Here is a 27117-nt window from a genome sequence, read left to right on the forward strand (position 1 = left end):
TACAATCCAGTCCACCCCACCCCACCCCCGTCCAAGCAAATCCACCTCACCCTACTCCACCTAATCCAATTAATTCAAGTCCTAACCACTCCAGTCCAATTCACACCACACCACTCCAGTCCAATCCACCCCATTCCAGTCCACTCCGGTCCAATCCACCCAAATCCAATCCACCCCACTGCACCACAATCAAATCCTGCCCACCCCAATCTAATCCACCCCACTGCAATCCACCCTAACGCAATCCAATCCACCACACCCAATCCAGCCCCCTCCAATCCAATCCAGATGACTCTAATACAATCTGCCTTACTCCAGTCCAATGCACCCCACTGCACCCAATCCACTCCAATCCACACCACTCAAGTCCAATCCACCTTACTCCAGTCCAATCCAATCGACCACAATCCACTCCATTCTGATCCAATCCACCCCACTCAAATCCAATCCACCCACCCCACCACAGTTCAATCCATATCACTCCACCCAATCCAACACAGTCTCTCCAACCCACCTGCTCTACTCCAATCAACCCCACTCCAACCCACCCCACTTTAATCCAGTCTATCCCACTCCAATCAAGCCCACCCTACTGCAGTCCAATCCACAGCACTCCTAGCCAATCCATTTCACTCCAATGCACTGCAATCCACCCCACTCCAATATATCCACCCCACTCCACTCAATCTACCAATCCACCCACTCCAAATACAATCCACCCCTCTGCAATTCACCCCACTCCAATCCAATCCACCCCACCCCACTCACTTCAATTCAATCTAATCCACCCAATCCTTGCTCATTCCACCTCACTCCAATCCAGTCCATCCGACTCAATCCACCGCACTCCAATTTATCCCACTACTCTCCAGTCAAATCCACTCCAATCAACCTCACTCCACTCCAATCCATTCCAACCCACTCTACTTCAATCCTCCCCACTCTACACTTTTCTACCCCACTCTATCCAAATCCACCCACTCCTTTCAGCCCATCCCACAGTACCCCACTCCAAACCACCCCAAAGTACCCCAGTCCAATCCACCTCACTGTACTCGAATCCAATCTATTCCACTACCTCAATCCACTCCACCTTATTGCACCCCACTCCCCCCCACTCTATGCCATTCCACTCTAAGACACTCTTTGACATTGACCTACTGAAACAATGAACTCCACTCCACTCTACAACTCTATACTCCCCCACATCACTCTATGGCACTATAACAACAATTCCAATGTACAACATGCTACTCCACCTATTCCACTCTACAACAAGCCACTAACTTCTAGCCATGCTGAACAAAAGCCACATTGGTGTACAACATGGCTAAAACACATTGTCAAAGCCAATAGCTCTTGAAAATATGAGAACAATTCGTTTTGGCAATGCTTGTTTCCTTCGGTGGCTCATCCGTTAGCGGTTGAGAGTGGTATACTGAACCGTCTTAATTACTGCAATGCATTGTTCTTGGGTGCTCAGGCCTAACTTCTAAAGCATTTACTGTAGATCCAGGCAGCTGATGCTAAATTGGCCTTAGCTCAGCCTAGATTCTCTTCAGCTTCTCAGGCAGTGTCTCAGTAACAATAGTTTTCTGTCTCCAAAAGAGTCCATTTTGAGGCTATGTGCATCATGTCTAGGGCAGTCCATAAGGTAGGTCCTCGGTTTCCTCAAAATAAATGTATATCTTATGCACCTTTGAGAGTCTTGCGATCTTCCACAGCAAATCTTCTTTGTTTGCCAGAATTTAAGAAAACCAGAGTAAGTGGTCGGGGCTTTTCAGTTAAAAGTAGCACAATAATGGAATACCTTACCTCCGTTGCTTAGAGAATGTCAAGCTCTAATGATTTTCAGGAAAGTCTTGAAGATCTGGCTTTTCCCTGCCTAATGTGCGACTGTGCTTGAGTTCTGTTTAGGGGATTAATTTGTGCTGGCGCCAGGATATCTTTAGGTCACAACAGTGCTTTATGAATATTATTTAATTTCATTTCAAATAAAGAACATTGTAAGACAGTGGTTACTCTACACTGTGAGCTTCTCAGGCTTCATACAGCAGGTTGCCCATTGTTTCAAAGTGCTGCCTTTGCAAAATGGCAGCTGTATAATATCAAACCACCTGACATGTAATGAAGTGTGAACTACTGACAGAAAGACAGCGAGCGACTGAGACTAAAGCAGCAAACTACTGGTAGCTTGTGGTCAACTTGTTAGAGACCCATGCGTCGGAATATCTCATAACATCAATTCTTCAACAAAGTACAATACGAAAAACAGAAAGATTGTGTTTTTGAGACGGCCACCTTCAATCATTGGCTGGCATGTGTTTTTCAAGCTTTGTCAATGTGAGGATGGGCTGTCAATCAAGTCAATGGCATTTTATGGATGATTATATTATGCATTTGTGTTCTCGTTAGGTTCTGGTGAACGGGCATCTAAGACTCCTTTAGTTACAGTCCAGATTAAACAAAACGTGTCAAATTGAGACCCAGAGTGTGTCTTTTTGATATATTTGGTATGCTGACACAATGGCATTTTTATTGCAGATGTAGGACTGATTTTTTTCCAGGAAGTGTGTGCTGCCTGATTGTCTTAGCCTCCCACCGAGTATCATTTTCTGAGACCCCCTTTACATTCCTTTTGTTGTCATGGTTGTTGTTAGATTTACCGATTTTTCTTTCTGAAAAGTGAAGATGTGGGTGCTTCTGGCGTTTCTAAATATGCAATGAAAATACTTGCCCTTTTGTGAAAAGTGTTTACTTCAACAAAGATCCAATAGGCAGCACACTATGTCAGTACTTAGAATTCACACATATTTTATACTGCAAAAAATAGCTGAAAGAGTTTGTGATTTACCTTTTGGTTCTCCGAATCACGGTATGTCAGCCCAAAGTAATCTTTTTCTAGCAGGTTGAGGTGTTCGCACACTTTGTCAAACAGCATTTGGCCTCTGGAGCGCTTCTGAAAGAGAAATCACATCTATTTTAAAACTCGTGTGAATAGTTACTACAGTAATACAAATTATGGCAGATCTTAAAAAATGTACTTTTACTTTCATTTATTATTCACAAGGTTAAAAATATCGATGCTCATACGAATATATTCAGTCTAAATGTTGCCTAGATATAATGATTATGCGCAATCTTCTTCCCAGAAAGATTCACAAAAATAAATAAATGCGAATTTCTTAACACTTAAAAAGTAGAAAAAATAAACAATGCTTAAAAAACCTACCATGTTGATTACTTTTTATTCAGCCCCTATTGTTATTTATAGTGCTATGAATGCAATTGTAACAAACTGGACATGGTGCTGAAAATTAATCATAAACCTGCAAATATATTTGTTCTATTGACTTAATGTTTTGTAACTTAACGTGTTTTAAGTAATAGGACTAGGTCCCCTATTGCTGTAGTTATAAATAATCGCTTTGGTACGTGCCAACTAAGGCAAGAGCTAGATATTTGCTACAACCAGGTACTGGATTTACATAATTTAAATAACGACAATATTTAATTGACTGAAGGCAATTATGTAACGCCAGACTTACTGACGGCTGTGGGGCTGAAATGCATGACATTCAAACTAACTGAACAACTTGCAGGGTTCCATAATGTAAATTGATAAACCGCCATAATATTCATACTCTAATGGAAAAATCATGCAAACATTGTTTACTACATTTTACTGCAAAACCTTCTTCATACAATAATCAGCGAAGCTGTATAATGTCCTAAAATGTTGTTCAAATTCATGAACTGGTCACCTGCATCTAAATTCACGGTTTGCCAAACACTGTATTGATGTGAACCCTTTTCTTTTAATAATCCATGTTGAAGTCATGCTTCCTACAGTTTCAACATTACTAACTTTGTTATGACTTATTGATCTGGATTCAATGAGTACTTCCAAAACTGCTTTGCATTAGGGTATAGAAATATCGTTTGTGAAAAAAAAACATACTTTAAAGCATTTAAAAGGTCTGTTGTCTACTTCCAAAAACATTTGTGTAGCTTTTTACATAGAGGCTTTGATGGAGGCTTCACTAAGAGGATATTTGAAATGCTATGAGATGTTACGCGACTGTGTACAGGAAACCAGTATTTGAGCTTCCGGTCTGCTGGTGAACATCGTCTTTGGAGAGAATATGCTAAAGTGATAGGGAATGATCTGCTGCCACAGGTGAAGCAATTTCTCCGACACAGATGTCTTGTCTTCTTTAAGTAAATATGTTGCAAGACACAAAAACGAATACTTTTTCAATGTTTTGCCAAAAAAAACGTTAGCTTATAATTGTGCAATGCTCATTTTGTCAGTTTAAGACATATTTGGGGAAATGTTACATTCAACACAAATTTGAGAAGAACATATAGATGAATTCTCAAAAGAGGTGTGTAAGCAAGGAAACCTGAAAATGTAATACTGAAATATCAACAGGGAAAGAGTGAGGAACCTTCCTTCCAAAGGCACTTGCAACACCCCACTGAAATAAACTGTATGTAATACTGAAATATCAACAGGGAAAGAGTGAGGAACCTTCCTTGTTCCAAAGTCACTTGCAACACCCCACTGAAATAAACTGTATGTAATACTGAAATATCAACAGGGAAAGAGTGAGGAACCTTCCTGCCAGAGGCACTTGCAACACCCCACCGAAAGAAACTGTATGTAACACTGAAATATCAACAGGGAAAGAGTGAGGAACCTTCCTGCCAGAGGCACTTGCAACACCCCACTGAAAGAAACTGTTCATCAACCTGTTCCAAACTATGTTGACCGACTAAGACGATGCAGGCTTGTGAACACCATACAACTAGAATAATATTGAATAATTATGTTATAGAAAGCTGTTATTGCTGACACATGTCATGTACATCGTACAAATGCAATAAATAGCTTTTAATTCAAATGTGTTAAGGCTCTAGTGGAATATGTCACTGCTTCCTGGAAGATTTACACGCATTCCAGAGGTGTCTTACTGGGGGATATATTGAGCTAAGCTGTCAAACCTGCATTCTGTGTTACAGTATGCGAAATCTCTTTTCATCTTAACAGCATATCTTGAATGCAATACATAGAGTTTGATTTAGATCCTGGCGGTGTTACCGCCAGTCCGCCGTGGTGGAGGACCGAGAAGACTGTCCGCCCGCTGCATTTAGATGTTACAGTCCAGAGGGTGGTGCAGTGGTGGCGGTTTGCTCCCAGAGGGAGGACATCGCTGGACCCAACGGACGTCGGACAGTGGCAGTGGCTATGGAATAAGGTAAGTCACACACAAATACTGTACCTTAACCATATGTGTCCCCTTACCTCATACACAATACAACACCACATCATTATCCATTCCACCACAACACAACACGTACATGCTGCAAATACACACTGACATACATCCATGACACAACATACACACACACTATCGACACAATACCCACATACGACACAACCACAACAAACACAACTACACACTCATCTACACAAAAACACTCATACAACATCACAACTACACACATCATGACAACGACCGCCCCACAACAACATTCACCTGAATGTTGCACACAGAAACACAGCACACAACATATACAACATCAATGCCATATGGAGGTGGCACACATACTGACACAGCCACATAACTCACTCCAGCTCCCTCCACCTCACCCACCCAACTGCACTGCACACACACACACAAACACACACACACACACACACATATTGAGTCACACATATAACTCAAAGTACAACATGACAAGTGCAGGTCTGCTTGCATGGGCACACATGGACACAGTTGACAAGTATGATTGTATTATGGCTCCAGCAATCATTTGGCAATGAATACTGACACCAAAATGATAGCTGTGTATGTGTGTGATATGTGTTGTTTACCAGTGTGTCCCTATCAGTGTCTGACCCAATTATGTCCCCAACATATGCATATCACAGCCATTTTTAAAATTTATTGTGACATATATATGTCTGCAGTGGTCCGCAGCTCATGTACAGTGACCACCTAATCTACACAGCCAATGTGTGTTCCCTACCTTCATGTTCAGTGACAGAGGGAGGGGGGCGTGTTTTCTCTGTGGTCCAGTTGAAGCAGAGATAGAGGGTGTTGCACAGCTGTGTCCTTCCGGAAACAGAAGTGGAATTGGGAAAATAGGGGAGTTTTCACCACCTCCCCCAACCCGCCAACTCAGAAGTGGAGGTCAGTCCATCACATTTTGCTTGACAGTAAGACACATCCAAATCTTCACGGCGTTGGAGTCCCACCACGAGCCACAATTTCCTATGGTGCCACTGCTGAGAATGGGAATCCTTGGTGGAGTCAGTGAGACTTGGGCGGGTCAAAGTCTATGGGACCACCACAATGTAAATCAGATGGGCAGACCACCAAGCCCGAGGACAGGGTTTCTGTCAAAAAAGAGGCGGTGGACCTGTTACCACCAACATGTAAGTCAGGCCCATGGAGTTTTGCCAACTGCAGCAACCTGGACTGTTACAATGCTTTTGACATTACTAAAATGTAGCAGTCTATAGGTGCAAATATTCCCAAGAATAACTAAACTATTAAATACCCTACCACAAGAGACATCTTAAGGATTTTGGGGTCCCTGGACCAAATGTATCTCGGGGGCCCTTGTTCGGAACAGCTTTGAATTTATGATCCAGTTACAGTTCTTTCATGCTGTCTTTGGCGAGGTCACTGACAGTGGAAAAGTACACTGGTCCAAAATGTAAATGTTTTACCATCAAATATTCACGGATTGTAGCACCTGTTTTCAATAGTGTAATACAGCAGCAGCTCACTAGCACTGTTACATATAGTCTCTGTGACGCCCTCCCATTTCTCATATGTGAGATACTGTTTAAATCTGAGGAAACTTTTTATGGATGTTTCATGGTGTTGAATAACATAAACACAATAATTTTCTGCAGAATGTTTGTAACAAACTCCCACACATTATCAGTATGAAAAAATTATTAAAGGAAAACGGTATTTAAAACCATCTATGTTTAAGAGTCATTCAAGATCATCAGGACAAGACTGTCTACAGAACAGTGGCAGCCGGCAGTTTTAGGAGGGAAGTGGGTGGGCGGGAAGCACACTCACACTCATTCTTTCACACACACATGCACGCACGCACAATCTTTAACAACACTCATACATACATGCACGCACCATTCATTTAAAAAGATCACACTTACCTTCAGCCTCGAAGGTCGTAGGAGGGTTGGGACTGCTGCCTTCCCTCACTGGCTGACCTTAGGTCAGCCAATGAGGGAAGGCAGCAGTCCCAACTTCTTCATAGAGTGGGATGGAGTCAGTGAGACTGCTGATCCCACCCCACTCTGTGACGAGGTGTCACTGACTGACACTCGCCCTCGGTGCTTCAGGGCTTAAACCTGAAGCGCCCAGGTCGAAGTCAATGGGTGACACTTCCCTTATCACCCGGGGGAGGGCCTTGAGGCACCTTTACTGAGCCGAGGAGGTCACACCAGGAGCTGTGACCTCTTCAGCCCAGCAATGTTCAGCTCAGGCAGCCAGAAGTCTGCGCAAATCGCCCAAGTCTTGCTCCAGGCTGCCTGACCTGAAGATGAAGAGTGTCTGTCAGGCTGACCTTTGTTCAGCCTGACAGACACTCTTCATGAGGGGCAAAAGGTGGGGGGGGGGGTGGCTCCTCCGCCCTAAAGGACGGGCCGCGCCTGCTACAGAACAGAGCCTATCAAGGGTCCCCTGAAAGGCTGGGTCCGTGGGCCAGAGCCCACCTTTCCCATGCCTTAAAATGTCTCTACCTACCACAGGTGTGACATGTCTTGTTTGGGTAGGACAGCACCCTGTAGAAAGGAAGGTTTTGATTTGCCCCTGTTTATTTAAAGCAGTAAGGTTTGGCCACTAATTTTCCTTGGTTTATTGAAGGGGCTACATCAGGCATGCCCCCCCCTCCATTATTTCAAGGTAGTTTGTCAAGTTTTGATTCACCTGTCACCTGAGCAAGCAGCCCACTTACCGAATGGACGTGAAACCTCTGAACAAATAGACGTTTAGGTGTGCCCAGCATTTTATTCATAATTGTTTGTTAACACACTGTGTTATAATCGGAATGGAGAAGAGGCTGAACCATGTACGAAAGAGGCATTTCAACAATATCAAAGAAGACATCCATAGGCAGTATTTCCTGCACCTGACACAGTGCTATCTCCAAATGATCTATGAAGGCAAAAGTCATCAAGACCTGGTTCAGTTCATCATGTGCTTCACTGAGCCATAACCACACAATCTTAAATGAGTCTTACAAGAACACCTGCAGTAAGATTTTATGCCTTCGCAAAGCACCAAGACAGCAATGATCTGCCCTTTCATTAATCTTTGTCACGTGGTGGGTGAATGCTCTGCACGAATTGTCACCTTGCACCACAAAATCATTTTTAAGAGATTGCTCAGCATGGGGATGCTCAGGGATCGTCCATGGAATAAAGCAACATAAGCCTGCTCTGACAATCACAAAATGAATATTGACAGTGAAACTACGTCTGGCACACTAAAACATGAAATAATTATTAAATGTTCCTAGTTCAACAATGAGAACTTTCTAAGAACCATTTCTTCCCTGAGAAGCACTGCCTATCTCAGGAAAGACTATAAAAAGCCTGTTGAAATGTTAATAGTAATTCTTTGATCTTGTTGTACTGTTATGTTTTAGAAAATTATAAAGTAGCAAAATTGATGTATCTGCATCGACCCTTGTACATTACTCGCTTACATGCAGGTCTTTTTCGGTGTTAGAGTTAGTACATTATCCAGCTGAAAATACCAAGATATTTATGAATTCACAACATTATTTAGATAATATAGAAATTACCATACGTGAGGCAGAGCAATATACCTTCCTCTCCTTCACCAACATATTCGTTTTTATCTTCCTTAACTGTATTATGGCAGATCTCAATACTTTGTCATCCCAAAATCATGAATTGAAGTGATCCTAAATAAGTCAGCTTAGAAACCATGAAATGGAGGCGGTTTAAAGGCTGCTCCTATGTTCTGTGGTGTGCTTTGTGCTGCCACTCACTCAATAATAGCAAGATCATGACATAGAGGCAGGGTCATGTAGAACCCTTTGCTGGGCTTGGATGAACAATATTGGCTAAGAAGAGTCACAACTTCTAAAAAAACACACCTGGCTGTTCAACTCAATAGTGCTGTGGTAATGTGAACCTACACTGTGGAGTGCCTATCGATCTTAAAATGCGTGTTACGGATTGTTAAAATGTTTACTTGTGAAATGAGCTAATCCGGTAAGAGTATGCATTTGATATCTACATCTAAGGAGATGGATAAAAGGGCTCATTAACGGAGGTGGCATGATTTCTGCATCCAATGCAGCACCACTTTTCTTACATCCCTCTGTGCCCCCCTAACGCCACCATAAGTGAGCCGTATTTAAGATATGGTGCACCAAGGCGGTAGTTAGAACAATAGTGTCAACATTTGTGAAGCTATTGTTTCAAAGCGCAAGGAGGCCCAGTGATTTAAATGGGTGTGTCATTTTAACACCTGCTCTGAGCAGGCATTAAAAATGACAGAAAAATGGTGCAGTGAAGTCTTTTAAATTTCACTGCAACATTTTTTCTGACCTCCTCACGCCACTTTGTAAATCTGGCACGGGGAAAACCACGATAGCACCGCATTAGCGTAAAACAAATTACACTAAGGCAGCGCTAAAGTGGAGCAAGTGGCTTTTAAATCTGCCCCATAGACTCTCAACACCCCTTGCATGACCAAAGTTGCTAAATGGATGAAAGCCAACTGTCTCAAGCTTAACAAGCATAAGACAGAAGAAAGTGATCTTTGGCAAGAACACCTCACTTTGGGACTCCAACAGGATTGCCAGCCAAACTTGAGCCCACACCTACATCCAGCAACCATGCGGGGAACCTCGGAATAATCATCAACAGCAAACAGGACCGCACAATGATTACAATCAATGCATCCTGATTCCATACCATGAAGATGCTGAGGAAGGTCTTCAAATGGCTCCCAGGCAACACTATACAAACTGTCACTCACGTCCTACGTCCTAGCCACCAGCAAGTTGGACTACCAGAACAGCCTCTACACCAGCATCACCAAGCAACTAGAAGACCACAAACCATCCAGACCTCAGCAGCCAGACTAATCCCCAACTTCCCACAAAGAACTCACATCACACCACACCTCAGTGTGGTCCACCGGCTCCAGATTCACAAATGCACTCATTTCAAACTCCTCACATACACATTCAAGGTATTACACAACTTGGGAACCACCTACCTGAAAGTCATGTCTCCTTCTACCAACAACCCAGATACCTCTACTCTGCTGGACTCCTTACTCGCACACATCCTACACATACACCGAACCAGATTATGAGGACGGGTGTTCTCTTACATTGCTCCTAAAGTGTGGAATGGGCTCTCACTCCCATGAGAGCCTCCTCTCCTCTTGAATTCTACTAGAAGCTGAAGGCCTGGCTTTTCAATTAACCAACTTACCACAGGAAGGGATCAGTGCACACACCTTTTCAGGATACTTTCATGTGTGATAGTGGCTTTACAAATACACATAACATAATATATTGGACTTTGCTCACCTATGCTTATGGTTTTGCTGTCCAGTAACATGGTGAAGTAATTTGTGTTCTATATCGCCATTTTAGAAGTGTCATTTTATACAGGCTCAATATAGTATTTTAACACACCACAAATACTCTCCATTCACTGTCCAAGCCAGAACATATGACCAGTCTTGAAAATAAATGTTGATCTTGTATTTGCCAGAGCTTCCCTAGAACACCTTATCCTTTCCTGTGACAGCTCTGAAAAACCATCCCTGCAGACGTATTTATATTTATGATTACATTACATGATGCAAATGCTGCTTTTCCTCTCTTTGTGGGATTTTAGTTGTTGTCTTGGGTGTTCTTTCTAGCCCAAACTGTACCCCTCAGGAATTTAATCATATTAAATAGTGGGAGGTGCAAATTAAAATTACTGCTATCAGAAAATGGGCAATACCAAAGCTATTACTTGTGTTCACAGTAGTTTGTTCATCCCCATGAGAACGTATATTTCTTTTTAGGCGCTTCAAGCGTAATCCTTCATAACTTTTTTACAAATAAGTTACCTGCCTCACGTGTGCATCCTTTTCCCCCACATGGTGGAGATCCCAGAAAATTGCCAACATTTTGATAATTTTGGCTTTGTTTTGAAAAAAGTGAAGAGCAAGACTGTTTATGGGTTTTTTTCTCAAAAAAATGACATCATAAAGATTTGCTGTGCTAAGATCACCTTCTTTCCAGCTTTCAGAACTGGTATTTTGTTACAAAAATTTTACCACACTGTATTGTATGTCTTTTTCTAAGTGATAGTTGATATTTCCTATAATTTGTGACTTCTATCTCCTTGCAGTTTGTGATGGAAACAGGTATGAAACCCAGGGCAGAACCTGGAAAGCTATACAGTTTTAAAAGGTACACAACATTCAGAATTCAGAATGGAGTCATTTGTGTAGATTGCTCATGGTTTTCCCAAAGTATTTAATTGTTGAAATAAAAAAATCATGAAACTAAGGGCCAGATGTAGCAAAGGTTTTTACCCATTCTGTGTCTATGGGAAAAAGTGTTCATACATATGGCCCTAAGTAGGTAAAAGTACAAGGAGGTATACATTCATCTGTAGATTTTCTCCAATGGTCAATTTACAAAATTAATTTATCTTTCCATTCATTAGTCCATTCTATTCACAAAGACATATAGGGCCTGAGTATGAGTTTGGCGGATGTGATGACCCATCCTCGAACTTTCAACATGGAGGTTGCCGCCATACTGGCTTTTTTGTTTGTTTGTTCAACTCTGAAGCTAATGTTACCTGCACTGTTGTGTTTTCGAGACCATTTTACCAAATGTGGTCTTTCTTGCATACCTGCTTGCATTTGGAAGACACAACTGAATAGAAATTAAATTAATAATAACAAAATGTCTACTATTCTGTGTTTCCACACATCTTCTGATAAAAATGGAACCCACTTTTGAGGTTGGGCATATCCCCTACAATATAAAAAGCCCTAAGCCCAACAAAGAAATATTATGAATTTGCTTGCAAATGGACTCAATCTGGTAATGTGGGTCGCAAAGCCAGACACCCACTGTAATTCAGGGTGGTGTGAGTTGCATGTATTCTGCTACAGCTTCTTACCGGGAATGTCCTACAAACATCAATCTTTGGCTAAATCAATGGATTTTCCTCACATTTGTGTCAAGGAAAACTCCTGAATCTCCAGGGATCCCCCGAATTCCCACCACCCAGTGTTCCCACACTTCTCCTGATAAAAACAATACTCCAAATGTGTGTCTGGGTCTATCGCTTGCAACAGTAACTGATCAAAACTTGGACTGTGTGATGTCAAAGTAGTTATCAATGGGGTCTTCACACGGTTAAGGTGTTGGTACAACCTAATGACGTGCATTAGATCCACCCACACATGGAAGTCAGTATTTCAGACAGGAGAAGTGTGGGAACCCAGGGTGGTAAGATGTTGCCCATTAGCAGGAATTGACATAAATGTGGTAAAACAGCCTTTTTTGACCCATACTTTATCTAGTCTAGAATGCCTTGCAAATGTAAAAGGGCTGTCATCCAGGCAACCCACACCAATCTGGATTCAACTTGGTCTTTACATTTTCCATACGCCCACAGTTGCCATGGTTCCTTGGCTATCTGTGGACCCAAAGCCTGAACAGCGCGGCTATTCAGTATGGGAAATGCACAGAAATACTATTTTTATGGGGGTGTCGGTATGACACGTGGGCTGGCACAGTGGGGGTAAATACCCCATTCTGCCTCCCCCTAGGGGCAGAAATACTGTCTGATCATAGGGGGTTGGGATCAATGCCAGATGATCCACACCCTAATCTAACACAATCTACACACCTATGAAAACAAAACCTTTGATACCCAAGGCACTTCCAAGAGCTCAGAGGCAAGAACTGCACCATTTTATGTCAAGAGTAATAATGGAAAAAATAATCTCAATGAAAACCATAATTTCTTCAACACACTCCATGAAATACACAGAAAATGGATCACTGAATTCAAAGCACTTTAAATTTTTATATTGACTGGGTTCAAAGAATCATACGAACATTGAAGGCATAGTTTTTGACTGTGCAGATGTCCTGCAATCTTTCTGAAGCTTACTGTCTCAAGCAAGTATAAAATCAGGTTTGGAAATGGGCTGCTTGTGTTTAATGAAATCCTCTGAGTTGGAGGACTGTGGATTATAAATTGATACCTGTTTTAGCCTTTCAAAACTCTGGACCTTTACAAATCCTGCTGTACTAATTAGTTTATGCCAATCTTTATGGTCAACTGGCCAAACCCTTTGTCCACCCACTGAATTATTTGTTGGATAATCTGTCAGTTTTCCAACAGTGGCTTCCCTGCTGGGTCTGCCATTAGAAAATTTATTCCGACAGCCCGATGGAGTAGTGACTGCAAGAGGAGGTGCACCAGATAGCCCATCCTATTTATAGGTATGACAATTATGAATAGAAATAAAGGTGCCAGGAGCCAGAGATCACTTGTAGGGCGAGCAGTGATCTCATAATTTGTACAGAAGCAGTCCAGCCGGTGTGCAGAGGAAATGACTTCCGCTGCACTGACAGATGCAAGGCCATCCACCAGGTCTAAATCAGGGCCATAGTTTTTTTTTTTAAACACTTGGGCTTTTCTCTAAATTGTGTGGTTGCAATTTCAAGAGCCCTCTGCCAAAAAAAGGTGAACACAGCAGAGTTACATTAACAAACAGGCATTACATACAATTTCTTGTATTGAAGACTACAACACATTTTCTAGAACTGCCCTGCCCATATTCCACAAATGATCAATAGAGAAAACCCAATCCATTACACATCTAGAACAGAACACATATACATGCATGGCAAATGGAGCTGAAGTCGTCTGTATTTTAAGGTAGGTCTTTCCAAATCGACTCTGGAATTTAATCTGCCATCTAAGCAAATATGTATATTTTGTCCTGCCATCTAATTCTCTTTTTTTCATAATGCCACAATTTTGGCAGAAAATTAAATCCCCTGTTGTTCCTTCCTTACGCTCTCAAACTTGTTTATATATAAGAAATATATGTATATATCCTGTTATATATATCTTATATGGATATTTATATCTTGTTATATCTATTTTATATGATACATTTATGTATGGGTATATATATCTTGTAGATATATCAAATATATATATATATATATATATATATATATATATATATATATATATATAATCATATATATCTTAAGATATATGTTTATCTTGTTTTGGTGCTTTGGTTGCACAAAATTCGGTGTGTAAAGTTCCATATTTCGCAGGGAACTATGACCTGTAGGAAGCTTTTCACACGCCGGTGAAATATGAATTTCATCATCATAAAGACAGGCCCCCAAGCTACTCTGCAGAGCTTTAGCATTGTCAGGACGACTACGACTATGCAGCATGAAGGACCAAATTATGTGCCAAGGTTATCTAAATTACATGGCAAAGATTTCTAATCGTGTGGTACATTCACTGTCACTATTATTTGTATCTATTTGAGATAGAAAACATTTTTAGGCATTTGAAAAGTATGTGACAAAATATATAGCAAATGTGATAAACCCATAATTATGCAGTATAAGCTGCAGCCACAGAATCAATAAATTGTGTCTGATAAGCATTCACAATTTGCCATTTCTTATTTGGAATCTTTGTACATGAAACTAATTGTTTCTTTCTCTTGGTGTTAAAATGTTTGCTGGATGTCCCCATTCCAGTCTCTATGATCGTAATGGCAGAATTTTCTGGAGCAGGCAGACTTCTTTGAGCATATGTGGGAGGGCTGTTTTTTGGGCTCATGAGCACGCTGCAGTAACATGGTGCTCCTCAAGGCCTTCTCCTTTGGGATGGTGTTAAAATACTGATGTTTTGCAAACGGATTTCGGTCACAAAGCATTAATACATGCTATAAGGCATGGTATTTGGAAGAGACGCCCTAAAAACGCCTCTTTCAAATACTGATTTATTATTGTTACCTAAACCCACTTAATGATTCGGAAAACGTTTTCTGAATCACTAATTGTATTTAGGGCACTCCAAAATGTGTTTCAGCTGCCACAAATCCTAGATTTCCCAAATCTGGTAGCTTGAGACCAGTAGAACAGTTGGCCCAGATTTAAGAGGGCCTAGCGCCTCTTTGCGCAACATTAGCTTCATTTTCTTTACGCTAATGTAGCCTAACAATGCCAAAATCACTGCACCAGATGTACAAAGTGGCACAATGCATGCATTGCGCCACTTTTAACCCCTTGTGCCATATTATGCCTGCGCTATTTCTGATTTCTCTGCGCCATTTTTCCAGGCATTTTTAATGCCTGCACAGAGCAGCACTAAATGAGGCACACCATTATTTATAATGTGCCTGAATGTGCTTGACAGGATTAGTGTCAACATTTTTAACGCTAATCCTGCAAAGCGCCAAGCTAGCATCAAAAATGTTGATGCTAGTTCCCTAACTACTGCCATGGTGTGCTGTATCTCAAGTATGGGGCACATATGGTGGCATTAGTGGTGGGGGGGGGCAAAAAAATTGGTGCTGCATTGGATGCAGCTCCTCTTTTTATTAAATCTGCCCCTTGGTACAAGTGGCCCGATAATCTTTTGTTTAAAGTCTATATTGCCATTTATTTATTTGTATACCGTCTCAACTCGAAAGCCAAACGTGTGCACCAATGTAAACTGTTTGAGGCATGAACCTATAGAAATGGGCCAGAGTTCCAAGGACCAAAGGTCAAGGATGTCGTCCAGTTTGATTCTATAATCAGGATGAATCCAGAGCACTCCAGACCATAAGGCATGCAGTAATAGTGACTGACTGCTGTGGATCTGCTGTTTGAAGAATTGTTGGAGCATCATTTTGGAAGTTGAGCTTCCTTTAAATGAGGCGAGTGTTTATGTAGAAACCCAGGGCTTGTTTCACGAGGTCTTGTACATATGACAGTGTGTCTTAACGCTGATCCTGAAGCCCAGTGGCTGCCAACGGGGGCTTTCATGGCTGGGTTTAAGCCTCATTTTCGCATCTACAGTGCATCTACAGCTGTGCAGTTAAACCAGGGCCACTGGAATGATGCGGCAGGAGAGGACCAAATTATGTGGCAGGGTTGAGTAAATAACATAAAACAGTACTTTATTCTTCTACCATTTATAGGTTGAGTTTAGCACTGCACAAGCGCTGCTCTTCGACATGTTGTGGTCTACTCTGTGGGCATTAAACACGCCCATCTCATGCCCATCACTTTCATTGGTTCCTGGGCCTGCCTTTCAAAATTCCCTTGATTTCGTAGGTTAATGCGTTACATTTGTCCCGCCTTGAGGCTGCTTTGTTACGCCATGCAAACTGACCCTGTTACATGGATTATTGCATGATCAGCCAGATACCTTGGCGTGGTGCACTATTTTTTTCTTTTGCGTCAATGCTTCATGGCCATACGTTGTTTCTTCTTCTACCTCGCTTTGGGCATGCCGCTGTTTCTTTGTGGTGTATTCACACAAAGGCTGCAAGCTGGAGGGGTTCATATAGTGAAAACTGGGTCAGAGGAGTGCTTTACATGACTATGAGAAGTTTCATATAGTGCGACTTCAATCAGAGGAGTGCTTTACATGAGGACCACTTTACAAGTTTAGCAGTTGAAAAATATACAAACTGGAGCATTTAAAACAGAAATAAATACAGAAATCCTCAAAGGGGCTATCTGTCACAGCTGAAGAGCTGATACTACAATATTCACTGCACTCAGGAAATTCGCTCCATAATGCTACGTGGGTCATTTCTTATTCAAAACATTTTTGCCCATAGATCAGCCTCTGGTGGTCCTACAATAATGGGCCCACCACCAAACCGTTCAGCACGACACACTCTTTGGAATAGTATTGCAATAGGCCTGCTAGACCTGAAATGCGTAAGGCATTATGCACTCTAAGGGCCACATTGATGGTTACACTACATTACTTTCTGCCAATCTGTTTTCCTGTCATTATGCCGTCTAAGGGCTGACTTAATGGTTACATGATCATGTTTCTTACAGCTGCTATTTTTATTATGGTATCCTCTAGGGAATGTTCTGAGCATTACAATCAGGATACTACAATATTTGCTGCACTCAGAAAATTGCTCCATAATGATTTGCCGGGCATTCCTTTTACAAAACATTTTTGCTCATGACTCACTGTGTGTGGTGGTCCTAGGTCCACTATCAAAATGTTCAGGACAACACAGTCTTTCTATCTAGAGCATCTCTGGGTCCCCACACTAGGCCGGGGAGGGACCCCTAAATAGTAACCTCTCTCACTATTCAAAGTCTTATTAAACTCTCTCATGGTTGGAACTTTTGTTTTACAGCTTGGAGTAGGTTGTGTTTTAAGGACTTTGTTCTTTACAGTATTGCAGTAGGCCTGAAACATATATGGTTACACTGCATTATTTTCTGCCATTCTGTTTTCATGTTGTTTTGCCCATATTGGGCTGACTGTATGGTTATGTGACCATGTTTTTTACAATTTGTATTTATGTAGTGGTGACCTGTAGGAGCTGTTCTGAGCATTACAGTCAAGATACTACAATATTTGCGGCACTCGGAAACTCGCCCCATAATGCATCTTGGGGCATTCCTTTTACAAAACATTTTTGCCCATAACTCAAATCACGACCTGCTCTTTCTGACTAGGTCATTCTCTGAGTCCCCACACTAGTTCAGGGGAGGGGAGTGGGGCAAAATAATAATATAAAAAATATATAATAAATAATACCAATATTTCATTTTTTGCTGAATATAGAGGAAGAAGGTAAATGGAAGTGCTTTAGTTATAGGCAGGGTCACTGGAATTATGTGGCACTTGACCAAATTATGCGGAAGGGTTGACCAATTTACGTGGCAAGGAAAGTCCAGTTATGCATTTACAATAGCTCTAACTCAAGCAAATGCAAGAACTATTGCATTGCAAATGTTCGTTTAACTTGGTAACACTATCTTGGCATTGGTTGCACTTCATAAATACCAGTTTAACATCCAAATGTAGCAATAAGAAACAGAAAGGAGATCAGTCCAGCATTGCAAATGGCCTTCCACTGCACGGCGGCAACAAGGAACACTGCATTTTTAGTAACTTTTGAACTGTATGAGCTAGAAACCAATTTTGCTCTGTTAAAATCGACAGATTATGCGACAGATGATGGATTATGTGGCAAATCAATAATTATATGAAAATCGCGGCAGCCGCACAATCATATAATTACAGTGAGCCCGAGCTAAACAGGATACAGATTGTGGGGTCTAGATGGTGCTGCACTATGCAAAAATAAACTTGTAACCGCATCTATAACATATTTTTAAAACAGTATAAAATTATGAATTCAAGTGGCCCTACATCACTGGAAGCAGGACGACTCCAAGGTTACTGTCACTGAATTCTCAGAGGCTGTTTAATACTACGGCATATTCCTTTCAGTGAACCTATTCAAGGATCATAATGTTCACGCTGCCAGGAGAGGCTGCCATTTTACACTCACCCGGTTTATTTCTGGATGCTTAATTTAAGTTATATTAAGTGTCTCCAGAAGAATGCTTATCTTGTGAAATTCTTGTTACATCAAGGTGTGCTTTGACATGCATATACTTAAAAGTAATCTGTGGGCTTCGCCATTACAAAATGAGAATAAATAGTCTGGAGTGACAGTAATAAAGAGTAAAAGCACACTGTCTGTACGGAAACAAAACATACAGCATCGTGAAGAAGGAACAGTGATCCTGCGGAAGGCTAGCGATTATTAAATTGCAGCGGCTGTCTTGAAATATGTTCCTGTAAGATTGGCTTCTATGTTAGTTAGCCTCAGGAAATATTAATGAGTGCCACATCATTAAGTAAGTAGATAAAGTGGAGAAAATGCAAAATAATTATGTGAAGCGTGACGTTCATCATAATAATTGTCATACGTGAAGAACCTAGGGATAAGCTACAGCAATAGTAAAACAATAAAACTGACTTACAATGTTGTAAGTTAAAGGGCATTTCCTGTATTAGAACATTTACTGCTTGGCCTGTGTCACACTGAGTGAAGCAGTTGGACAGAGTAAATGTAATGAATATAGAAAGTAACAATAACATATAATTCCACAATAGATACTAGGATATAGGTGACTGGAGTCATACAAGCCACTAGACGGGCCTAAGCAAAGTCAATGCACCTTTACTGTCTTTCCATACAAGTTTCTTCTTCTAGTGGACATTCGAATGCTGTAAACGGTGCAATATCCGCCGAGGCACGACCAGAAAACAAACACTGGCAAAGCCAATAAGACTGTTTTATAAATGATGGTGTTTCTTCATTAATAAGCAGTTTTTATGTGGTTTAGGAGGTGAGTGACTTATTAATGTGAAAACGAATGAACAGGTGGCTGGATGGGCAAGTGCTTGCCTAATTAATGTCTGAGTGAGTGCATTTCTCTATGGATAAATGAATGAGTATGAGGTTAAATTCTTGAGTAACAGTGGATAGATGGAGGGATGAATTGGTACGTGAGTTAAGGATGGATGGATGAATGTTTTAATGGGTGACTACATTAATGGATGGAAGGATGGATGAATGGATGAGTGACAGCGTCGATGAATACAGACAGATTACAGCAGTTAGACCCTACTTATACTGTTCCATAAATGACTATGGCCCTCATTACAACTTTGACGGGCGGCGGAGGCCGCCCGCCAAAGTTGCGCCGCAGGAATACCGCACCGCGGTCTGAAGACCGCGGCCGGCATTCTGAGTTTCCCGCTGGGCAGGCGGGCGGCCGCCTTAAGGCCGCCCGCCAGCCCAGCGGGAAACAACCTTCCCACGAGGACGCCGGCTCGGAATCGAGCCGGCGGAGTGGGAAGGTGCGACGGGTGCTACTGCACCCGTCGCGTATTTCACTGTCTGCTATGCAGACAGTGAAATACAAGCGGGGCCCTCTTACGGGGGCCCCTGCAGTGCCCATGCCATTGGCATGGGCACTGCAGGGGCCCCCAGGGGCCCCGCGACACCCCCTACCGCCATCCTGTTCCTGGCGGGCGAACCGCCAGGAACAGGATGGCGGTAGGGGGTGTCAGAATCCCCAAGGCGGCGCAGCATGCTGCGCCGCCTTGGAGGATTCTGACGGGCAGCGGAAAACCGGCGGGAGACCGCCGGTTTTCCTGCACTGACCGCGGCCAAAGCGCCGCGGTCAGAATGCCCTAAGGGGCACCGCCAGGCTGTCGGCGGTGCTCCCGCCAACCGCGAGCCTGGCGGTCACAGACCGCCAGGCTCGTAATGAGGGCCTATGTGAGGCTCGCACTGGAGGTCACGTAGAGTCACTGGGAGCGTGTGCTCTTAGGAACAAATGCCCTCACCCACCAGAGGGCGGCTTGCTTCATCATTGGCCTTGCTCCACGTTGGGCTGGTGCTGCATGCCCAATGGGCCCCACGAAGGGGCTTTTTACCAGAGATCTTTTAATCACCAATGCAAGGACTGGAAAGGTGAATATACTATAAGTGAGTGAGAAGATTGGGGAAAGGTGGCTTAAAATCAATTATAGACCTTGTAGAACTATATATTTAATAAGATACCTGGTCTATGTTGAGGTTAAAAACAAAAAGAGACTACAGGACGTCATGGCTCAAGTCTAAAGGGTAAAAAAGTGTTTCTCTAATGTAGGAGCAAGTCAGTTTACTTGTGTCTTACTTATAGGTCAAAATGTTTCATGCCTGAAGTTGTTGCAGAGCGATCTGGTGGCATTTCATCAGGACCTTTATACTGATGTACCTAATCTTCTAGAAGGGTGAGGATCTCGTCAAAGTATGGCATTATCCTTAACCCTATCAAAGAAGTGTGAAACCTACACCTTCTAACAACCATGAACACACTCAGGGTATTACGTGATTAATTTGTTCTTCTTTATGTTGTGACCCTCCAAACTATCAAGAAGGTCCTCCTGGATCAAGAGAAAGTGTCTCACAATAAAAGTAACGTTTTGTACTCTGTGGTCAGAGACATAACCTACCACCGTTTTCACATCTGAAGATTTTTTTTGGGGGTGACTTTGTATCCAGGACCAATAATAGCTTAGCCTGGAGTAGACACAGGTGACGTGATAAATTCCCATATATTGTCTAACATCTCTAAGACACCACAGTGGAGTCATTACTGGAAGGTTCAGATGTGGTCTTGGTGGACAGGTTCATCAAGTAGCTTAGCTCATTTGCCTGCAAAAATTTAACAGCTTTCTGTCCGTGAGGCATTTTATCATAGGTTTGTATTGTGGGTGGTTTTATATATTTGCAAACACTACTGAAGGAAATTCAAACTGAACAGTGTACAACCTGTACCTCAGAGTGGAACATTTTCCAACGTTTTCCTAATTTTGAGCAGACACATTGTATGTATATTTGATTGTGGTAGTCTACAGCCTCAATCAGCAGCATCCTGAAGAGGCTGTTTTTGAAATTCCACAGCTTTTTTCTTACTATCTCTAATACCCTATGATTTATTGCATCAGTCAGCAGCTTTGAGTTAATGTATGACGAAGTTGCTGTCTCTCAGGTATCAGATTGGATTCAGATTCTCTAGAGGCTTTCTGTTTGTGTGGTGATTTTATCTATGTGTATTAGTGTTATGTTGCAGAATTGAACACCACCTCCTTATTTACTTGATGCCAACCGGCAAACCTGCTTTTTGTGGACGAAATAGCAAAAAGCTAATTGAAGGCGTGTGTACAGTTAACATAAATGCTAAGCAAAGCTTCTGGTTCTGCGCAGTTCGGCAGTAAGGCACACGATAACTTCAACAACTTACTAGATTCGGATGATGAAGAAGAGGTAAGGGTCTCAGTGGACATGAGGTGTGCATAAAAAAACATGCTAAGCACTGTTCACCTAAAGTCAGGATAGCACCTGAAAGGTACTACTTGGGGATGAGAGGGCAGCAGGAAGCAGGCATCCTTGAGAATTGTGTGACTGTGCTAATGACGTTGGCCTCCTGTAAGTTTGGCGCAAGGGCAGATTAAAGAGTCAGGGATCAGTTTGCGCTCAGGTGCAGATGTGAAACAGCATGGGGGGCGCTGATGAAAGGACTGTCCTGATTTAAATAAGGTCTTAAGAGATGGTAAGAGGATTCAGCATGTGTGAAAGTTCTAGAGGGAGGAAGTAACTTGTAAAAGGAGTGTTTGAGTTATTGATGTTAAAACTAGAGAATAATGTTGACAAGCCTACATTCAAAGGAATATGTTACAGGTCTGGGTTGGTAGGACACGTGGCCAAATACAAGGTGTATCCTGCATTGCACACAACATGTGGAACCTGTAACAGAAAAATACATTTCTAGAAGTGTTGTAAAGGTGGGAAAGAAGCTATGAAAATACTTGAAGTCAAGCATGTGCGTGACTGTTTTGCTCTCAGTGTTTGCCATGTGTATAGTGTTGGTTCTGTCTGCGTTTGTAGTTTAGACTTGTCTACTTAGCTAAGAAAGAGAGATGTGTGGAGCCTCTATGCTGCCATTATCTCCGGAGTGTTCCAGATGCTTAGACTTTGGAGAGTGCAGGGGTTGGAACGTGAGGGGCTTGAAAGGACTGAAATGGTGGTATAGTTTAATGGGGTCTTTCTTGAGGAAGCTGTTGGATGTGGCACTATACTAGATACAGCTCAACATAACCTACGCTTTGTGTGGTCCAGTAACTTCAGAGATGAATACCCGACCTCTTCACGAAACTCCAAATAGTGACCACATCTACAGATTTATGTTATTTTATAGTGCTTCATGTGGCTGCCTGAAAGTGCTTTAAGTAACAGGTGTTACTATTACCTACTTGAATGATACTCAATTTACTGACCCATTTGGCCTTTCAGATATTTGAGCAGGAGACCAAAGGATTACACACAAATGGGACAGTTATAAATTGGGGTAATACAATTTTATCCTACCATCTTCCGAGAATCGAGTTATTGAATGGTAAGATCCCACATCTACGTTATCAAAATTGAAAAGACATCAAGTAGACAGTCTCTCAATTGGCGCAATTATCAAATGTTCCACTGAATAACAGCCCAATTGGCGTGCTCCAGAGTTCAACAGTCATTTATTTTGCAAGAAAAGAAAATTGAAAAGACATCAAGGAGACCGTCTCTCAAATGGCACAATTAACAAATGTTCCACAGAATAGCAGCCCAATTGGCGCGTTCCTAATTTGAAAGGATATTAGGTTCCAAATTTCAACAAAATTGCAGCCCAATTGGCAATTGGCGCATTCCTAATTTAAGAGGAAATTAGGTTCCAGTATTCAACAGAGTTGCAGCCAGCCAACACGTCTTTCGCCCCACGTTGCAAGTACGCAAGGGCTTTCTCAAGGCTGTAAGAAATATATAAGGACAGTATGAGACTCAGTGTGAATCACGTACTAGACAAAAAGTGCTACCAAGAGGATGAAAATCCTGAGTGCAGACGGATGAAAACTACCTGCTGTGCTCCCAAAAAGTGAGAATAGTGATTATAAGAATTTTAGTACAGACCAATCCCCCAGTGATGTTTAATACAAAGGAACTATTTATTGTGAAGAACCCCGTTTATTACGAGTATTGGTCCGTATGTAATGATGAAAGCAACAAGCGTGTTGCTCAGTGATGTAAGAGAGGGAAAGCAGGATTAGATACGTGAAAGAGAGTGAACTGAGAATTATTGCTATCATATCAAACTAGTGAATACATGCTGGCACTCACATAGTTTTAGTACAGTCATGCTCAAGGCAAGTTAAGAGAGTAATTAAATAAAGAAATTTGTTTATAAAAATAAAATAAAAAAATAAAAAGATGACCTGTATTGGTAACATACCATATTCAATACAGTTGGAAAATCTTCTGACATAAATTATCTTGGTTGTTGATACAGATCTGGGCACAGAAATGTATATGACATTTAAAAGGCCACATAACAAGAAGTTGTTACAGATAATAGTTAACCCATCATTTGTAGAACCATACGATATCCCACTTAGGCATATTACACAACTAAATTCAATTTAAATTGGGATACAATAAAAGGAGTAATGGACTGATCCAAGATGAATTAATGGCAATCACAAAGTACGCAGTACATCAATGGACCTCGGGTTTATAGAGGAATACAAGCAGTCTGCGAGTGTAAGCAAGTTATCGAGCTATAACTTAACAGGGTCCGAGAGGGATGTAAAAAAAGGCCACTCAAGAACCTTACAATCGGTGGAAGAAAACGGTAAAGTTTTACACTTACCAATGAAAGTAGAGATGAACAAACAAAGATGTGTCCCGACACGTCCTGTGGTAAATCGCTAAAGACGCGCCGGAGGAAACCGCGATTAAATGGCGGTGGTCCCTCCTGTGTTTCGGAAGTACCGAAATAGAGGAAGGACTAAGAGATTTTGATAATGTCCGAAAGTGGCTGCGCCATTTTAAAAGAGGGCAAAACTGAGGCCAAATTTGCTAAGAAAAAGAAAATCGTTAATAATATGCAAGATAAAAATAGTGTGAAAACAGAAAAATAGAGGTATATTAGAACTTGATAAGAGCCACAAAAAAGGTTAAAAATGAAGACTCTAAAGCTTGAATCTAAAGTGGAAGGAAGACAGAAAAGTGAGAAACGGAAAAGGAAAAAGAAGGAAGAAAAAAGGAAAATACAAACGAAGGACAATGACATACTTGTAAGTTAAACCCTTGGGGTGATTATTCTATAAAAATTGGCAGCAGATGAACCAGAAAAAGACCCGAAAAAACAGTGGATGATATATAAGAGCCACTCGTAGGGAAAAAAACAGAGATACATAAAGGCCAATGCATGGGGTCAAAATACATCAATCACATTAAAGCAACCAATAATGCCACTCATAGTCCTTGTTTAGACCAGTATTCACTGTATCATGATGGATGATCATCCGGCTTTCTTCTTGGCGTAAGCGCAGGTGTAAGTCGCCCCCCCTTGGGGACAATGTGATACGTTGTAGGCCACAAAAGGTGAAATGACGGTCATTAAGATGAAAAGCTTTGTAGTCTTCCACAAGAGGCGCCTTGGCTTCCAATTTAAGGATATTCCGGTAATGTTGTTGAATACGAGTTTTTAGAGGACGAAAAGTACTTCCAATATAGACTTTTTGGCAGGGACAGTATATTATATATACAACATTTCTACTCTCACAGTTAATAAAGTCTTTAATCATAAATTATTTGTCGTTAATGTAAAGTGTAGTAGATCTGTTGAGACCTAATTGGCAGATCGAGCATTTGGTGCAAGTGAAAAACCCCTTTGGTTTCGGAAAAAGGGGTCCAGAGGGTTTCGGTTGGAAAAAGGACGGGCAAAGTTTATCCCTGAGATTGGGGGCTCGACGGAACCCTATTTGTGGGTGATGAGTGATATATTGGTGAATGGAGGGATTATTGTACACTAGGTACCAGTGTTTCTGTAGATATTTGCGAATAGAAAGATGGCCATTATGAAATTGAGTAATTAGACGAATGGTTGTATCCTCTTTGCGCTGGTGTGATGTATTGATCATCTTATTCCGGTCCAATTTGCCTAACTTTTCTTTAGAAAGATTCAAAAGCAATTGATTATACCGCCTAGCCATAAGTCTCTCCGTGATTTGTGAAGAAAAAAAGTTATAGTCACTAAGATTGGTACAGTTGATTCTGGCTCGTCTATACTCGCCTTGTGGGATATTTTTTATGATGCTGGGAGGATGACAGCTAGTTGCATGTAGAATTGAATTCGCCCCTGTCAGTTTTCTGAAAAATCTGGTCTGCAATTTATCATTTTCTACATAGATCAAAAGATCCAGGTACTCCACCTGCGAGTCCGAGATGTGATATGTAATGTCTATGTCCCATTTGTTGGGTACTAGGGACTGAAGAAATTGGGTCAATAAGGTTTTTAGCCCTTGCCAAATCAGCAAGATATCATCGATATAGCGTCCCCAATAAATTATATTTTGGGAAAATTGTTCATTCTTGTCACTCCAGAGCCATTCTCGTTCAACTGCACCCATAAGAATGCAGGCATAAGGCGGCGCGAATTTGGCCCCCATTGCCGTACCCTGTATTTGTAAATAGAAGTGACCATCAAATAGAAAATAGTTGTTCTCCAAGCAAAACTGTAGCATATCCAAGATCATTAGATTATGTGTAGTAAATGTCACAGGTTTGGTCGAAAGGACTTTTTTGACTGCTTCTAGACCATCATGATGTTTGATAGAGGTATAGAGACTGACTATGTTGATAGTGACAAGAAGATAATCAGGTTGCCAGTCAATGTCTTGAAGTTTTTGGATTATATCTTTCGTGTCTCTCACAAATGATGGTAAGTTAGTCATAAAAGGCTGAAGTACATGATCTATTAGAGTCCCTAGTTTCGAGCAGATTGAGTTCACACCGGATATTATTGGCCTACCTTTCGGAGGGAATTCTTTTTTGTGAATTTTCGGTAAGAGATACAGAGTGGGGACCGTAGGGAGGGATAGGAATAGAGCAGCTTTTTCTTTATGTGAAATAACTTGGCGGGAAAGCCAATGGTCGAGAAGTGCTGATAGTTTCTGTTGTATATGTACTGTTGGGTTAGAAGCGAGACGTTTGTAGCACTTGAAATTATGAAGTTGTCGATAGGCCTCATTTAGATAATCAGAGGTGTTAAGAATGACAATGCTCCCTCCCTTGTCTGCTTCCTTTATAGTAATATTGGGGTTACTCCTTAATTTAGCTAGAGCCGTTGCTTGTTGGCGGTTGAAATTTGAGGGAAATGTTTACACTTATGGCAGTTACGTTTATACTCTTTGTCAAGATCTCTCAAAACTGCTGCTGAGAAGAGATCAATAGAGTTCCCAGCTGGGAGAGTAGGGGTGAAGGTAGATTTTGGTCTCAAATCCGAAGGATGGTACTGATTGATATTTAAATCTAAGTCATGAGCTAGTGAAGAGAGAGGAAGATCTGATTCAGTGGTATTAGACAGGTTGCACAA

The 27117-nt window shown here is 41.6% G+C and overlaps 1 protein-coding gene across 33 annotated transcripts in view; it reads right to left on the reverse strand.

Moving 5' to 3' along the window:
• Window positions 1-27117, reverse strand: part of EPB41L3 (erythrocyte membrane protein band 4.1 like 3) — an 826134-nt gene that overhangs the window by 463260 nt on the left and 335757 nt on the right. For all 33 annotated transcript variants that reach the window (XM_069219822.1, XM_069219821.1, XM_069219820.1 and 30 more), the window contains exon 4: window positions 2855-2959. In XM_069219822.1, coding sequence (XP_069075923.1) covers window positions 2855-2959 — 105 coding nt within the window. The remainder of the gene's footprint in view (window positions 1-2854; window positions 2960-27117) is intronic.

Source organism: Pleurodeles waltl, chromosome 2_2 (genome assembly GCF_031143425.1).
Source record: "Pleurodeles waltl isolate 20211129_DDA chromosome 2_2, aPleWal1.hap1.20221129, whole genome shotgun sequence".
NCBI lineage: Eukaryota > Metazoa > Chordata > Amphibia > Caudata > Salamandridae > Pleurodeles > Pleurodeles waltl.